Raw genomic sequence first — 18853 nt, forward strand, 5'->3', positions numbered from 1 at the left:
CTGAAGAGGACTCGTGATGTTTACGGCTGTTTAGTTGAAATGCGCGTCAGGTCATCGATCTATGGTCCCATTGCATTCAAAGTAAACATACGGATGCGATACGGCGCAATTATAGGAGCAGGCCTAGTTTTCAAACTGCGGTGATTGTACCTCACGTTTCCGGCGTCACCTTTTCGATGAGATCCAATTACCACGCAGCAATTTGTTAGCGGATAGTGACGATGATCTATAATACTGTTGAACTGATTTTTTTCCTTTTGGGATGATGATTTCTACCGGTCCAAATCGAATTTTAAACGTTAGACTTCAACCCAAATGTTATTGGCGTTTGAAAAATTACCAAAAAACAAAACAGCTCGCGTCAGGGCCGGATTAACACTATTGGGGGCCCTGTGCAAAGTAGAATTTGGGGCCCCTAAAATATTCAGACCTTGCTATTTGACTCTATTAACGCGAATATGGTTAAAAACATAAGATGCCAAGAGACTGGAAAAAAATTAGTTCGAAGACGTTGGCTCCCTAACCTCGGGGGCCCTTTTGTCATGGCACATTAGCACATACCTTAATACGCAAATTTTGTTAAATTTGAAGAAAAAGTTTTTAATTTTCAGAACCTAATATTTAATATGGTAACATTTGTTTGAATTTCAATTGACCGATTTTGGTTGAAATGTTCGTTTAAACATCAGTCCGAACTTTAACTATGTGCCAGAAAGTTGGTTTTAAAGTATAATTAAAACCAGGGATCCTCCAGTTAAAGATATACGAAAGCTCAGTGGGTCATTAAAAGGCATCAAGGTTAATATATAAAGGATATAAAAGAGGTGAAGAACGAATTATCAAAGAGTGCCATCTTGTGGCAGTTGCCCCTCTATCATTCAAATTGTAGTGAGCGATGGAAGGAAGAAGATACCACGTGTATCTACCATCATCTGGACATTATATTTCACTATTTAAATTAAAAACAACGAAATTCTAAGCTAAATTTCAACATTAGAAAACGCTCAAAAGGGAAATTTAAAAAAAATGTGGTTGGCCCGTGTGTTGATTTCGCTTAGAGGGTATAATTTTATTTTGGGTGATAAGGACCTTTAGCATTACGAAATACCGGATTTTCACCACTAATTTGCTGCAGGATTTCTGGTTAAAACTCTAATATACTTGCACTAAATTCTATGCAAACATAACGTTATCTAATTAAACCTACAGAGAAGTAGGTGTTGGAAATGGATATCGCTGGAACACTATCGTCATCTAGTGAGGGGCTAGAAAACGTTGTTTACATATTCGTTAATAATGAGTCTGGGAACATCCAGACTACATGACGTCATTTTTTATGACCTTGTAACTTTTTGGTTTTAGAATAGATTCATTTTTGTTATTGCCACTACGACAAACACAAAAACTTGCTGAGGTTAACGGTAATAGTTAGTGTAGGGAGCTGTTGGCTCGCGTGGCATGAAGGGCTTGTCACCACCCTCCTACGCATTGTAACCCGGCCACCTGTTACTTGATCACGCACAAGCAACATTGCTTATGTGGTCGAAGGTGGTGCCTTGGGTATTAGCTCTATTTAAAAATAAAATAAAATAGTTTTTAAACATTTAACCGCGCTAACTTTTCAACAGTAGGGTCACTGGTGAGTAGATATAAGAAAACGAAAATTTATAACGCTGTAACATTAAAATTTTGCTGGCTGCATTTGAAACCTGAGCATATAGAAGCAGACGATCAGTAACTAAAAACATAACACCACTAGGTATAATTGATTTTTAAAAGAACACACAGTTTAAGCCATAAGCCTTAGACACCAACGCCACTGGGTATAATAACTGTTGGAAACACCGTAACTAAAATTAGCCCTAAATGAAAGCTAACTAAATTATTTACCTTTTCCGGTTATGAATAATCAAAACTGCTATATAATATTTATGAATTAAGGTACGACAACAATCAAGTGGGCGATTTCGCTGTAGAAATAAAATTACAGACACTCGAAGAGTAACATTCCGTGAGAACTGAATTACAAAAGAACCAAGAACCTAAAAAATATTTCAAATTTAAGCGAATTTATTTATTAATTTACCTTAAGAGACCTAATCATACTATTATAAATAAGTAAACAATATTAATGGCTTTAAAAGTCGCTTGATGACTTAGGCCTAAGGTAGTGCCTTGGGTATTAGCCTAGCTGATTGAATTGTCGGAAAACCAAACCACGTAAAATGAATTACGTGGTTTGATTTGTAAATAATTATTTAGATTCTTAAGGCCTATTCACACGATCCAACATTTTTACAAACATTGTTTATCAACACGAGTCGCAAACCGGGCTGCTCTGTGTGAATGCAGAAAATATTTTCAGAACGTTTTAGTTGGTCAAGTTTTGGAAAATGAAAAACTTTTGTGACCGAGGCTTTGGTCCAAGCGCGGGTCCAAGTGATTAGATGTCAAATTCTTCGTACACACCCTTTTAATTACATTTGACTTTTCCCCTTTGCTCTTAACTTAGGTCCTTTTATTTTAATTATTTATTTCGAATTCCCTGGATGTATTTCATTATAAAATGCTAAAATTTCAATATAATATTTCGAGAAATGTAATAATTGATCCCCATACGAATAAAAATCTAAGAATAAAAACGGTTTGATAGGAGGGTCATGACAAAATATTTTTTAGCCTCTAGAATATGAATTACAATACTGCCATTTTAGCATTTTATAGTAAAAAACATTAAGGGAAATCAACAAGGGTAGAAATATTTTTGAGTTTAAATATACGGGTAAAATCAGAAGTCAAATATTTTAAACTGCAAGGATTAAGGAAAATTATTTTTATAAAAATTTATTTGAAAACGCAACCAAATAGATTTAAAATGAGCTTCAACACAATAAATTCGGTCAATTATTGAAAAAGCTAAGATTTTACATTTTTAGTGGTCAAGTTCATTTTTAACAAAAAAGGAAAATTCTATTTTTTTATTGGTATGGAATTGTATAAATTATTATATTTCTCGAGAACTAAAAATATTATATTGGTATTTCAGAAATTTCTACTGAAATACATCCAGGGAATTCAAAATAAATAAATTAAATAAAAAAACCTAGGTTAAGAGCAAAGGTCAAAGATTTTAACCTATACTAAAGAGGTCAAGGTGCAAATGTACATAATTTCTAAAATTATTTATGGAACGCGCAGGAACATTTCGTTCAATCAAGGTTTGTTTAATTAAACTCGGATAATTTTTCATTAAGATATTTTCTTGCCTATTTCCGGGGTCAAGGCCATTTTTGCCATTTCAATATCTAATGCCTCAAAAACTATTCATCAGATGCCATAAATATTTTAGAAATCGGCTTTTTAGCAAAAACCATAGATATAGGAAACGTATATAAAGGTCTAAATAAAATAATTCAAAGGGAGTTAATACGGAGGTGACAGCTAGCAGAAACGCGTAATTTCTTCAGGCTATCCTTATAAGGCGCTATCTATCGGTGAGAAAGCTCGTGCTATCGTCGCGAGAGCCATTGTCTCCTGCTTAAAAATTATACTAAAAGTCACCAACAGATGGTGTCTAAAGACTACGGCCTGCGGAAAGGTCAAGCACTTAGTACTAAAATGCTAAGAGAGCTCGCGCTCTTGGTCACGTGCCTTCCTCGGTGTCTGCTAGGTGTCAATTCCGTATTTTATGTTAGGCTTAGACGCCCCGAAATTTATCTAGACCTTTATATACATTTCTTATAACTATGGCAAAAACGAACCCCAAGAACTTATTTAAAAAACAAGTTGGCAAGCCAAAATATACCTCTCCTCGGAAGAATTGTCCCTAGTGGTATTAATTTCTCGAGACGACCGCAATTCAGAGTTATTTACTTAAAACGTAATCCCGGTTCAATCCCGCCCGGTATAAAATATTAATATTAACTAAAATAATTGAGACGAAACCACGGAGTTTAATTCATTTATAATAATATAAACAAGTTCACCAAAATAAAAAAATCGCCGTATCATAACGGTTCCTTTACTTCAATATTTTGCCTGTGATGTGGTTAGTTTCCAGGGAAAACAGTAGCTCGGCGGTAAAACATCTGCTCAGTAACACAACAACTTGGGTTCGATTCTACGTCATGATCGTATTTTACAATTAAATTATTAATTCAAAAATTAATTATAAAATTATAAATTTAATATAAACTTAGTTCATAAATATTTACAAGATTAAATCAACATAATTTCATTCGTAAAAAACCAGATTAGGCCTTCATAAATTCATTCATAAAAAAAACCAAGACTTTATTACATATTATGCTTACGATGAGTATCTTATTTTCAGTGAAGCTTAGCAGCTATCGGTGGTTCTGTGGTAGAGCGCTCGACTGCCAAGCCGAATGGCCTGGGTTCGAAACCTGGGTGGCGCATTTGTTTTTAATCAATAGAGAAAACGCTAAATTAGAATTTCTTCGATGCAATAATTTCAATTTAAATTCTATTTCAATTAAACCAAAATTTCGTACTCTATTAAATACGCTTCCGATAAAGCTGAAGGTCTAATTTTCAATGAACCATAACAAGTGTCGGTGGTTCTGTGGTAGAACCGTAAACAATTGGTGGAAACCCTGCCATTGGAAGTTGAGAGGTTGCCATAACACTCAGCCCTCGGTCCGTCCCAAAACTCAATAAGAAGGAGTTGGAGAATACGCACCAATAACAAACGTAGCGACGGTGAGCGTTAACGAAAAAAAACTCAATGCAATCGCAAATTTATCCGTTAACGCTTACCGTCACACGGTGGTTTTGCCAACCTTTAAACTGCTAAAACGGTTGTTCGACTACGACTTCAGCATATGCCGATCAATCACGTTTAATAGATTATTATAAGTGGCCTTCAATGTTTTCGTATGAATTATATGTGACATACACACGCGGTACGAGACAGCAGTTGCTTCTACAGTATGTATATTTTATGCTAGTGAAGAATTTTCTACTTATGCATATGTCTATCAATTTGAAAAGGGCACCTCTTTTCAAGCTTAACAGTCACTTTATAGCTGGCTTTGAGTTCCATATTCAAAGAATTTTACAACACTCTTTTACTCACAAAACACTTTTCACCAAAATGATTTAATAAAAGGTAGGTAGCTATGGTGCCACCCCCTTACCAATAATTAACGCATAAAAGTCTAAATGGTGCTCCTTTCATTTGGGGAGGGAGGAAATCTGGGGTGCCGGAAGAGTAGGCTTGGCTGCCCTAGTTACTTGTGGTTTTAGTTTGTTTCATATGATAACCATAACCCCAAGTCTATAATATTATTTTATGAGTTTGTAACTTTGGGGAATATTTTACTGAGAGCTAGGTGGTGTGACGTCATCACAAAAATAAAAATTCCCCCTAGCGAGGCGCAGTCAAAGGCTACGTGTGACGCGTTAGCAAGCGGACGCAAAACGGTGACGAAGGCCGTAATGCAGTCTGTCTTGTGAATAGCTCTCAGTGAAACTTTTGCAACATGAAGAATAGGAAGTGTTACACTTACAATATTATACATTTATGCCATTGCTAAGTTCCTGATGATGACCTTGAGTTGTCTAAGTTGCAAAGACTCTCTAATGAGCTTCATAATTTATTTTTCCTCATGGATGCGTGGATGACAAACGGAAAATGTATCCCTAGTGCTGTGAATCTGGGCTTGTATAAGGGAAGGCTGTTGAATTAGTGAAGTTTCCATGTTGGTGGCTCTTTCCTCTCGTGACCTGGTTTCTAGGCGTTCTGGGATGGGGTTCCATGTTGCATTCGTCCATCAAAGTTGTTTTCTCGAGTATCTCTTTTTTAGATGTTGCCAGTTTGGGTGGGGTTCGGGGGAGCTGTGAAAAGGATAGTCTCCTTACCTAAGCCTTGGCCGGATAAATACTTAACTAGGATATTTAATGTAAATTGCAGGTCTACTTAATAGCTTTAAATATAACTTTATAATGGGTTTGAAGGGGATTTAATGGATACCAAAAACTGGGTCAGCTTATCAGAAGGGGTTTAGTTATAAAATATTGTTATTTTAATTGTATCACTTTTATTTGCGCTTTTCACCTTTTCATGATAGGGGAGACAATCTGTAAAGGTTAATCATACGTAACGAAAGAAATATAAACACAATGGTAATAACCTCGGTAATATCACTGACAAAAACACATAAACAGTTTCAACATACAAATACACTTGGAAACAACATTAATGAGGCTAATTGAGATTCAGAGGTTCTTAATCTTTTATAATGGAAAATATATGCACTGTGAATATAATGAAAATACGTAAAACACTGTCCATTTAAGTGGGAGATAGACAATTGATCTTTATATTTAGCCCATTTATGGGTCGCATCCTTAACGTTTTATGGAGAACATCTTCTATGGGTAATCCTTGCAAGACCGCACAAATATCAAAAATAAAAAAAGGTTTCCGGGATTTCGCCGACAGGGTGGTAACATAGGGTACGAGGTTTATATTATATTTGATTCTATGCAACTCAATCAACTTAATCTTTATTACAAAAGGTCTGAGAAGACCGTTGTTTTAATACAACTAATACCACAGTTCTTCGATTAGGGATGATTTTATGGCGGTATAAGAGTTTAAAGGGGCTCCAAAGTTCGGTGGCAAAAAAAAAGAAAATTGAGCATGCTTTCTCCACCCCCCCCCCCCACCCCTCACTCGGCGGACAGAGTCAACCGTAAATTTCGCACTTTACTGACTTTACACACATTTTGCCACCGAACTTTGGAGCCCCTTTAAAACTAAGCGTTGAAATTTAATTTCGATATTTTTTAAGAACACACCTTCGATGTTAGTTTCAACGGGAGCCAGAAATCAGAGCTAAAAATAAGGGCAATGAAATAATTCATATTTAAAATCATCTGATAGCCTAATAGGCGAAAGTATAACATCAGGAAATGTAAAATTTAAATACTAGTTAACATAAATAAAATTTATCATTCAGTTCAGCCCAAAATTCCTTCCCAATTTAAATATTATGCGGATTTCTTCGGGTATCCTATAAGGACTGTTCTGCTGAGTACCTAGTCGACGCGTATAGAAACAACACGTCTAAAGTTTAAAGCAAAGAAAACTCCAAGTATAATTTTCACCAAAAAGACCCCGTAAAGTATCGCCCCCCTATAGTTGGTCCAGTACGAAATATTCAAATTTTATCATCCGACGAAAAGGTACGTCGATTTTTCTATTTAAAAGTCTTTAAAATATAATAATCAAATCTTTGTTGATAAACGTAATGTAAGTGTGTACCTTTACATTTTTTAAATGAATTTTGTTCAACTGAAAAGATGTTTATTCTAATTTAAGATAAAAATTTGACGCGAAGCCTCGGTCGGAATACTAGTACTCGAATAGCCTCCCGTTCGTAAGATTTTTCTAGAGTTCGAAAATTTCAGTTAAGGTGGCAAAATCGAGAGGGCTTCAAGGCACGAAAACCTTCGTAAGCACCAACAACGCAACAGGACAGCAACGAAACAAGTTAGTAGTCACTACAATTCTGACCCCTTTTCCTTTTTAGTTTAATGATGAGGTCTTGCGCCTACATGCGCTTATCGATTTTATGCCTTTCAAAATTGATGAACACCTGCTATGAATGAAATATCGTCAACAGAACAGCGTACATGAAAGTAGCGTAGCTATCGCCATCTGTACACCATCGTATTTTATATCATTTTCTATTTTTTATTCATTTTATTCTTTGTAAATACGTCTATTTTAAATAAAGGAAAGTGAAGAAACCATTTGTTGACAGGATATGAAAGCAGTGAACTAGCGACGCGATTGCCATCTATATTTATTGCTGACGTTATTCATTTTTCCCCATCATGTTTCTTGCGTGGGTGAGGGTAAATTATTCTTTCTCTACACGCTCTTCTCGTTTTAATTATTTTTTAAATTAAATTCAGGCATTTGTTTCGAGGTATTTGAAAGGTAGTTTTTGATTTATTTTTAGTGAATTTTTTGCGTGGTTTTTGAGGTATTTGACATGGGTTTTGGATTTCGTTTTAATTTTTTGCGTGGGTTTTGACTTTTGAGGTATTTAAAAGGGGCTTAGGATTTCGTTTTAATTAATTTTGCGTGGGTTTTGAGGTATTTCAAAGGATTTTTATTTCGTTTAATTAATTTCATGCATGGTTTTGAGGTATCGCAAAGGATTTTAATCTCATTTGAATTAAATTCATGCATGGTTTTGAGGTATCTCAAAAGATTTTTATGATCTCGTTATATTTAATTTCGTGCATGGGTTTTGGTATAAACTTAAAAATCGTCTCATCGTATTTATTCTCCCAGACTGAAAGTACATTGTGGTTCACATATTCTTTAATATAATCTTTTTAAGAACATTTCAATTATTCTTAAGACGTTCTAATTTTTTGCATTAAGCGACATTGCGTTTAAAAAAAAAGATTAATAACAACAATTTTTTTTTTTATAATTATGAATTTAAACTGAAATTACTTTTAATATAATTTTCATAACAAATCAGGTATTATTCACAATTATTCTCTTTATCATTCAATTTGATCTTCGTCCTAATAAGTCCATTATTCTTTACAATTATTGATATTTACTAAAATGACGTTTTATGTAATCTCACTAACAAAATATATAACTTTCTAATTATAACTAACCGACCGAAACATTTAAATCAGACTTTTCGAATTAATTTGAATCAGAGTCTTCACGTGAACTTGAACCAGATTGTTCCAAGGCACTTGAATCAGAGTCTTCACATGGACTTGAACCAGATTGTTTCAAGGGACTTGTATCAGATTGTTCCAAGGCACTTGAATCAGATTGTTCCAGGGGACTTGAATCAGATTGTTCCAGAGGACTTGAATGAGATTGTTCCAGGGGACCGGAACCAGATTCTTCTTTTTCACTTGAATCGGACTCTTCCAGTTGAATTGTGTTTACCGTCTTTGTAATTTTCCCTCTAGGAGTAGAAGCAGCAACGAGTCTAAAAAAGTAAAATTAAAATGTAAAATATTTTTTCTTGATCAATAATCTTAAAAAAAAATCCTTTACTTTGATCTGTTTCTTTTAATCCATTCAGTTGCGGTATGTCTTTCTTTATCGGGTGGCCTGAAAATAATAATGAGAAAATTTTCACTCTGACTATGTAAAGATGGCGCTACGCTGCCTACGCATCACTTGTTAGTGTTTTCTCAAGAATGGATTCGCCTTATTAAATATAATCCGTAAAGCCCCCAACGACATCTTATATTAATAATAATAGTAATAATAAGCTAGGTTAATACCCAAGGAACCACCCTAAATCCAAGTCAACCAGGCGCGGCGTTTTGGGTGGGCGAGAAAGGTTATAGCTTACGTTTGTTTCCCTTAGGGTCCACAAATAGACTTGAGGGGCCTCCTCAAGTCGATTTATACAAAAAATTTGGCAACATTTAATTTTTAAGTCAATATGTATGGGGTGGGGGTTACAATAAAAAAAAAATTCCTGAAGACTTCTAGCGACTTTTAATGCCTCTAAATCAGGTGGCCAGGTTAAATTGCGTAGGAGGCCGGTGGCAAGAAATTAATTCCACGCGAGTCAGCAGCTCCCTACACTCACAAGGCTAACCCTTTTAACCAGTGCGGAGATAACTCTCAAACTACACGAGCTTCGTCAGTGCATTCATAATTGGAACAAATAAAACAGTTTCTCTACTTACATGTCATAAGCCGTATATGTTAACCAAAAATATTGGGCGATCGGATCTTGGTCACTGGTAAAAATAAGACCAAACCGTTAAGTTTATTTGAAAAACCAGTCAGAAGGTTTAATAACCCCTTTTGGGTTGGAAGTAAGAAAGCTATAAGAACCGCCGACTACAAAATTGGAACTCTGGGGATAGGATTATCAACAAATGTATGCATGTTGTAGATGTCGTATTTCTCATCGAATTTTTTTCTTAATAGAGGAAACTGAATCTCTAAAACATTTTAAAATGCACATAAAAAACAGAAATAATAAATTTTCAGTCCCGTCGGAGACCACATTTGACACCTTATATTCGACAAAAGCGTACGCTACGAATAGACATTTAGCAATGTTACAATACATAATCAGTCGGCCCAGCGTCGAAAGAAGCTGATATAAGTGTCGTGTAACCTGAAATATTTTATTATAAATATATATTAAGATCCTCTTAGTCTCAATTATCCTCATAATTTTTTGTTTCCAAGTGTATTTTTATGTTGAAAGTATTTGTTGTGTTTTGTGTCAGTGTTATTAATATTGTTTTAATATTTCTTTGTGATACGTATCATTAACCTCTACAAGGTATCCATACCTCTACTTGGAATGTTTATCCTGCCGTATCGCGTACGATCACTCTGACGGCTTTGGCCCCACCTACGAGATAAAAAATCCCCTATTACGTAGTTGTTTGTTAAGTTAACATAGTTACGTCAAAAAAAAGCCGTCAGCCACATCGAGACGAAAATCTGCCGCGATAATCATTCCAAGTAGAGGTATGGATTCCTGTCTTTACAGATTGGCTCCTCTATAATGATGATAAAATACGCGAAAAAGTAGATAAGTCCATAATTAAAAGGGATAATATAGCTAAATCCTAAACAAATTTTAAGAAATTTAAAAACTTACTAATAACTCGTACCGATAGGTCTTCGAGCAACGCGAAACTCGGATCAAATAGATCTTCGAGTAATAAACTAAATTAAAAATACATAAAATAGCCAGAAATTCCAACGGTAGACCGGTTTCGTTCTATTTGGAACTCATCAGTACCGTGCGGGAAATCTGGCTGGCGACTATCAAATCGAAAAGAGAAACTAAGCCAAATAGAACGAAACCGGTCTACCGTTGGAATTTCTGGCTATTTTATGTATTTTTAATTTAGTTTATTACTCGAAGATCTATTTGATCCGAGTTTCGCGTTGCTCGAAGACCTATCGGTACGAGTTATTAGTAAGTTTTTAAATTTCTTCAAATTTGTTTAGGATTTAGCTATATTATCCCTTTTAATTATGGACTTATCTACTTTTCGCGTATTTTATCATCCTTCTCACAGTCCATAGGTGGTTTCTTCTAACTTAACTTATCGTATATACTATTCTCCACCACACTCCCCCCTTTTCGGCTTTCCGTTGCTATATGCAACGCGTTTTGAAATTTTAAATGTTTAGGCTTAGTTTCTCTTTTCGATTTGATAGTCGCCAGCCAGATTTCCCGCACGGTACTGACGAGTTCCAAATAGAACGAAACCGGTCTACCGTTGGAATTTCTGGCTATTTTATGTATTTTTAATTTAGTTTATTACTCGAAGATCTATTTGATCCGAGTTTCGCGTTGCTCGAAGACCTATCGGTACGAGTTATTAGTAAGTTTTTAAATTTCTTCAAATTTGTTTAGGATTTAGCTATATTATCCCTTTTAATTATGGACTTATCTACTTTTTCGCGTATTTTATCATCCTTCTCACAGTCCATAGGTGGTTTCTTCTAACTTAACTTATCGTATATCCTCTATAATGAAAAGGTCTAAAGCTCAATTAAAAGTGCGTACAATTAAAATTACATCCTTTTATAACTAAACCACTTCTGATAATCTGACCATATTCATAATCGGTATCCCTTAAATCCCCTTCAAACCAATTATAAAAATAAAGCTATTAAGTATTTATCCAGCCAAGGCTTAGTTAAAGAGACTCTTCCCAGTGTCCCAGCTAAATTGGCGCCAGCGAAAGGAAGAGATTGTCGAGAAAAACAACTTTGAAATGTCGATTGCACCACGAAACTCAACCCCAGCGCGCCTAGAAACCCGGGAGGCTATTCTGGAAGCTTCAAGAGCGAGATGACGATTGACATCCCTCTCGAAAATAACAAAAATGGTATTCTCAAACTTTTTGTCGAATTTTTATTCTCAATTTTCGAGAGAGATCTGGAAGTCCGTCTCGACAGGGTTGGAGCTGTCAACTTCGTTTTCGAGAAGGAATTTTTCGATTAGAAAATAAGTTTTTCGATCGCGTAATCGCCTTAATGAACGAAATATACGGCTGAGGTAATTTTAGCTTATATACAAATTATTAATTTGCATTGTGAATTTAATAAAATAATTTTTTTAAGCAGGCGTAATGTAGACATTAAATTTATAAAATATCAAGGAATTAGTAACCGACTACGAGCTTTTCTATTGTAGGGCTTAATGTAAAAAGTAAATTTACCTTATTTAGTTCATTACGAGTGTTAAAACACAAAATTGGTATAGTGAGTTGCAGGCTAAGAAAGACCAAATATATAGTATAGTCAGCGCAAGGATACATCTTACCATTTCCGGCCAGTCGACCGCGCGAAGCTTGAATTTGACCACTTTATGGTCAATTTAAAATTTCGTGATTTTCATCGTCTTTTCGCGCCATCTAGGAACCGAAATTGGAATCTATTTTTTTAATATCATGTTGTCATGAGTTTAATTACTGAATACAGCCGAATTATTTTGCTAAAGTTCGATAATGGAAGTTTCAAATATTTTAAATATAGCCCAAGAGGTTACTATAAAAAGCACGATAAAGGTTTATTGTTAACAAGTAAAGAGAAAAACATAATTTTAAACGTTTATAGCTCATTAAGACAACGTTAGCCCCAAGACAGGGTGGTAATTATTTTAAAAGAAACCGCCAATTTAAATGGTAATACGTAGAAATAAATTTACAAAATTAAATAATTGTACATACTATTTTAAATTTAAGAATGATAGGAATGCCTTATCGTTTAAATTTTCTCGCCACCACAATTATTAAATTAAAAAAAGATTCCGATTTTGGTTTCTAGATGGCGCTAAGAGACGAATTTGACCGTAAAATGGCAAAATTCAAATTTCGCGCGGTGGAATTGACCGGAAACGATCTGAGGCATCCTTGCGCCGATTGTACTATATATTTTGTCTTTCTTAGCCTGCAACTGACTATATTAAAGGACATCACACTTCTTCTATGGGATTTGGCTTTCGACAGATTTTTTTCAAAATGAAACATGTTGCTAAGCTTGATCAAAGGAGCAAAATTGTCTATTGCCATTTTTCCCTAGCTACTATAGTTTGTCCAGTATCCGCGGTCAAAAGTGGACAACACTTACTATAGTCTATTTGTTAAATGGAGTCACGGCCCATCGGTTAGCGCTCTACGCTCGCGCGTCGCTAGTCCGGGCTCACTATCAATAGCGTTTTCTTGCCAAGATTTTTACACTACTTCATTATTTCTTTTCTCGCAACTTATTATTCGATGAATTTTCGTACGTGGAATTATTAATTATTCAATATTTTATGAGCAATAATAAAATAAAAGAAATACTAAAGAAATCAGAATAAATATGATTAACCGTTTCGTTGAATCCCACATTCAACAATCGCTCATAGCCTCATAGGTAAGAAACAGTCACTCAACAACAGATCAAACACTTATTTATCGATACAGCACATAGTCGGTTAAAGTCACGGTCACACGACAGTTAAGACTCAATACTTAACTATTTATCTACTGAGTTCGTTCATCGTGCGATCCGAACGTCGTACGAACAGAACGAAACCAAATACGACGCTCGGTTTTGGGAAGCACCCGGAATTTCGGCAAGAAACCTCTATTGATAGTGAGCCCGGACTAGCGACGCGCAAACATAGAGCGCTAAGCGATGGGTCGAGACTTCTTTTAACAAATAGACTACACTAACAAGGAGACGACCCGAGGTGATAATCACCGATTTTGTTCAAACTCGGGTATAATGTACACCTCCATGTACCTTAAAAAAACTACAAGGGAAAAGTTGCGACGGGCTTTCGTTTTGCCATGGCAACCGGAAACGTTTTTGACAACATGATTTGGAATTATTTCCATTGAAAATAACATGGGAATCTGAAGGAATTTAACCCCCCCTGTGAAACCTTTAAAAATTGAAATATTTTGAAAATGTCAAAAACGTTAAAAAAACATTTAAATTGATTTTAAAAATTTAATTTAATCAAATTTAAATGCAATTTGGTCAATTGGGGTACCCTTAAAATCCTTCAGATTCCCATGTTATTTTCAATGGAAATAATTCCAAATCATGTTGTCAAAAACGTTTTCGTTTGCCATGGCAAAACGAAAGGCCGTCGCAACTTTTCCCTTGCAGCTTTTTCAAGTTACATGGAGGTGTACATTATACCAGACTATAGAAGCTAGGAAAAATGGCAATGGACAATTTTGCTCCTTTGATCAAGCCCTCAACATGTTTCAATTTGAAAAAAATCGGTCGAAAGCCAATTCCCATAGAAGAAGTGCGATGTCCCTAATTAAATGTATTTTCAAACTTGCAAGTTTAAGTTAATTGTGGAATAGCTCCAAAAGTTGATGATTACGTGTTATATTAATAGTAATGATTACTTTAATAACGAAATATTTAATCCATAAATTAAAAATAACTGTAATTATACAGGTACTTAGTTTCAAAGGCATACCAAGCTACAATCAACTCATTCAATCAGTATTTAACTAAACTAGGTAGTTAACCGAAATTCAATTAACTATAAATTACATGAAGTCATTTACTTAACGCGTATATAATTATACTAACGTCAGAAGTTAATTAGTAATTAATTACTTTTCAATTATTTATATTTAAAATAAATTACGTTACCAATTTTAAAGTCACTTCTTCAATTAAATTAATTTCTAAATTAAACAATTTACAATAAGCGAATCAACCTACTCATTTACTTAACACGTTTTTCTTGTAACCAATCGGAATAAATACTTTGAATTTATTTCGTAAATTTAAATTAAGTTAATAATCACGAAATTCTTTATTTATTAATTTAATGTATGTTTTTAGATTGTTAACTTTTTGGTTGTTGCATAATTATTTCTTAAAATTAATTAATAATAATAATAATAATAATTCTAATATTATATTTCATAAATATAAATACTGTGGGTATTTAATATAATATAATTAATTTTTTTTGGTAAGTCAGAATTATATTTGATGAAGCTATCAAATTTACTTACACACAGTCACACGTACGGGTGTAAGAATTGCAGAAAATTAGTTCCTTCTCAATCGTTTCCAAAATCCTCGATCTCATTGGTCAATAATTAAAGGAACTACTTACTCGTTTTCGACTTTAATCCTTTTATCGAAAATCGACATCTCCCGTAGCGAACTCGAAGCGAACGAGCTACAGAATAGCACATCTCGATCGCTATGGGGCCTTTCGAAATCGTCTTCGATTCGCTATCGAGTTCGACAACTAAAAAAATTACAGAATAGCCCTCCTGGTCAGGAAAGGAAGAAGCCCCCTCAAACATCACCCCCTTGATGGAAACTTTACGAGCCCGATTCACAGCACGAGGGGAAAATTTACCGCTTGTCATCCAAGACCACAACCAAAAGTAACTAGGGCACCCAATCCCAACCTTCCGGCACCCTACGTTTAAACCCTCCCCAAATAGAAGGAGGATCAAACCAAGAGACCGACGAAATATTAGACAATTCCAATAGGCGCTTAAATAAATCATACTCCCAGGAAATCGCCAAGAAGTAATACTTCCGAGAGCCAGGACCCGTAAGGTATTGTTTATATAATGTTTGTGGAAATAATGGAAACTTCAACTGTAAACAGAACGTCGTGTTTTTGCCAAGCCTTAATATTTCAAAAAAGCTACTTGGTTAAAAGGGAACGCCACGGGGAACGCTTGTTGCTGCCGTAAATATGAAATGTCCATTATTTTAACAAGCACTAATATAAACAGTGACTTGCAGGTGCTGGCTCTCAGAAATATTATTTCATGGCAATTTCATGGAGGATGATTTATTGAAGCGTCTATTCGGGCTGGAGAAAGCCGAGGTCCTGGCTCGAAATAACAAACCGTAGCGAAACATTCCTCCGATTGCCTATTAAAGTTTGAGTCGCGATCCCTAGAAATCTTATGTTAAGATAATGAAACCCCTAATTCCCTTTATTTTTGGAAGTTGAAGTGTCGCGTAAATATCCTAACCCCTAGTAAAGAAATCGGTGTTTAACCTCCCCCAATCCTGATTTGTCTAAATGTTAGTGTTTATGTATATTAATTTGTGTATGTCAATAAATAGTTGATAATCCTATTCCTTGTCAATCAACCTAAGAATATAAAGCCCCAGGAATGGAAGGATTGATATTATTGGCCGCGTGTTTTGGTTGAGTTAGAAACTTCCGGCAGAGAAATTCAGAGTAACCGGAAACGGTTAACGCAACCCGATCTCTCTTTAAAAACGAGAGGCATAAAAGTTCCACTAGACGGAGCTACACCTTCCATTCCTGGGGCTTTATATTCTTTGAATCAACCCTTTTCCTTTCTCCCCTATTGCCAAACGAATCTTGCACGGTTGCACCCATTAAAAATAAACGTCTCGGAGATCCCTAAGCGGTAATAGCGTTCATACTTCCCTGAGTTTGAAGAAACTATAGACTTCTGACGTAGTTTTTTTTGTTATACCGTACTTTGGGAACAGCAACCGCTTTGGCCTTTAATGAAAGAACAATAAAACATTATAATATTGATAAGTTAAGTTAGAAGAAACCACCTATGGACTGTGAGAAGGATGATAAAATACGCGAAAAAGTAGATACGTCCATAATGGACGTATCTACTTTTTCGCGTATTTTATCATTATAATATTGACTAAGATTTAAAATTTAAAATGTTTCGGAGATGTTACCTGTATGATTTATAGATGTCAATTCCTTTATCTTCATTATTCGTTTCGTCCATGGTTTAACGTCACCACAAAGTAAGTTATTTTTAAGATTTTCAAAAGATAAGTAAAATGTAATTGTATATTTAATTAAGCGCAAGAACGAATATAAATTGGGTTGGAAGGGTTTAATTTCTCAATACATTGGATTGTCATAAAATTCCGCCGAACTAACCATGATTGATAATAAGAAATAATGTACAGCAACGTCATCGAATTTCAGTTAACGATTCGGTCATAAACTAAATCGAAAGTGAAGCTGAACTGATGGCGAATATCAAAATGAAAAGACTATACTATGTTGGTCATACGATGATGTGGTTACGTATAATGAAATTAGAATGACCGATTGAAGAAAAATAACTCTTTTTTTATGAGTATTTTAGGCAAGCGTGTTAGAGAGACCCAGTTGGCCGGACTCTGCCTGACCCATCACGTAAGAATTGAAACGCGTATCTTACTTCGGCGTTACCTTTCGAAGAAAACTTCCGGATTCCCTATTATATTCCATCTTGCTTGGCCAATTATATAAAGGATTGGCGCGACGTAATGATATTAGTGACGCTACTAGTGATGACGCAAAAGTAACGTAAAAATGCCACCTACATGTTCTCAAAATTAACGGCACAGTTTTTAGTTAGTAATTTGACAATGCCATCTATTGGGTATTTATAAAATACATTTTAAAATTCCATCTTTTTGATAAAGTAAAAATAATAGTCATAAAATAATGCCATCTACTTTGAATTTCATTTATTAACATCTTATCACCATCTTTTCACCATTTAAAAAATAGTAATAATGAAAAATACTCAAATTAAAATAGTCCACAAGTTGAATTTCTGCCCATAGCCTTTTTATTACAATTTATTGAAATAAATTTCCATAAAAGTATTGCTTTGAACACTTGGTTGGACGGGGAATCCTGTAATGGCTTCGGAGTTTAAAATTTAAAAAGGATAAAACACGCGAAATTCCTTACGCGGCTCACGCTGAGAATATAATATAAAGAGACATTCGGGCCTAATATTATAACCCAATCTCAGGGCAATAAATTATCACGTCATTATATAAAGCTTATTTTGTTTTTTTTTAACTTATAACCTGATCGTAAGACACCACATTTTGGCGACGGAGATGGGATTAGCTTCACTTTAACATCTTTTTCCCAAATTATCCAATTTTCAAATAATGGCGAGTCTCCCAAATTTTCCTCCATTTTCTGTACGGGAGTCCCGTGAATCTCTCGCTCCTCGATGGACTAAATGGACTAAATGGACAAAACGTTTCGAAACGCTGATCTCGGCGCTCGGCATTACAGACGCAACAAGGAAACAATCACTACTACTTTACTACGGCGGGAACGAGGTACAAGGCATCTTTGAAACCCTCGTCGTGCCCGCACCAGCCGCTCTGTTGTGTTGAAGAAAAAGAGTAATGAAGAAGCCCGTTGATCTACGTATAATTATATTGCATCAAGTAAAGAAAAGATAGCCTTAAAGGTATATTTAATAAATACCTTGGATAATTAATAAGTTAAAAATAGACCAAAGTATAGTTGAGTAAATTACAAAAAAAAAGAACACGAAAAATGCATTAAAGCAGCTTAAATGTACATTAGCATAGTTAAATACGTTTGGGAAATATTAGGAAATGGTGAGATCCATAACTGATCTATAATAATTCTTTCTATAAAGTAACATGCCAAGCATTTCCAAAATATGGCCTTATTTCCGTATCAAAAGATTAACAAGACGTTCAATATATTAACACGTACCTTCTTTTGGAAAAAATAGCTTTTGGCCCAAAACGTTTAAACGAAAAATAACGCCAGGTGTTTGGATTTGAATTTTCGCCGCCATCTTAGGGGTTGCCGCCAGCGCCCCTAACCTCGTATGAGCGATTTGCGAACTATCTTAACTTTTAAAATCGCGCAATTTAGGCTTAGGTCCAGTGGCGGCGCCAGGAATTTTCGCGAGGGTAGGCAAACCAAATAAATGGGCCCCCGACCCGGGACCCCCCCTTTTCTCAACGAAATGCTTCAATAAAATAAAGTACTGATGTACATGACGAACAAAA

General features: G+C 35.1%; 1 protein-coding gene across 1 annotated transcript; it reads right to left on the bottom strand.

The window, feature by feature from the left end:
* Positions 1-8607: 8607 nt before the first annotated feature.
* On the bottom strand, positions 8608-16943 carry LOC149945152 (uncharacterized). The gene is made up of 5 exons (XM_090175790.1): positions 16739-16943; positions 16521-16544; positions 9718-9771; positions 9071-9127; positions 8608-9002 (listed from the first exon to the last, which is right to left on the bottom strand). Exons 1-5 carry the CDS (start codon positions 16789-16791, stop codon positions 8705-8707), a joined length of 486 nt encoding a protein of 161 aa, XP_090031916.1. The 5' UTR covers positions 16792-16943; the 3' UTR covers positions 8608-8704.
* Between the last annotated feature and the right edge of the window lie 1910 nt (positions 16944-18853).

The sequence above is a fragment of the Leiobunum rupestre genome, chromosome 5 (genome assembly GCF_980474605.1).
Source record: "Leiobunum rupestre chromosome 5, qqLeiRupe1.1.hap1, whole genome shotgun sequence".
In the NCBI taxonomy this organism is placed as follows: Eukaryota; Metazoa; Arthropoda; class Arachnida; order Opiliones; family Sclerosomatidae; genus Leiobunum; species Leiobunum rupestre.

Bases quoted from the DNA above. Each gene is read 5' to 3' on its own strand.
- LOC149945152 (XM_090175790.1), bottom strand. From the start codon at position 16,791: ATGGACGAAACGAATAATGAAGATAAAGGAATTGACATCTATAAATCA. The intron at 9,772-16,520 runs GTACGGTATAAC...TATTTTTACCAG, and splicing joins AAGCGGTTGCTGTTCCCAAA to TGACCAAGATCCGATCGCCC. The intron at 9,128-9,717 runs GTAAGTAGAGAA...TATTATTTTCAG, and splicing joins ACATATACGGCTTATGACAT to GCCACCCGATAAAGAAAGAC.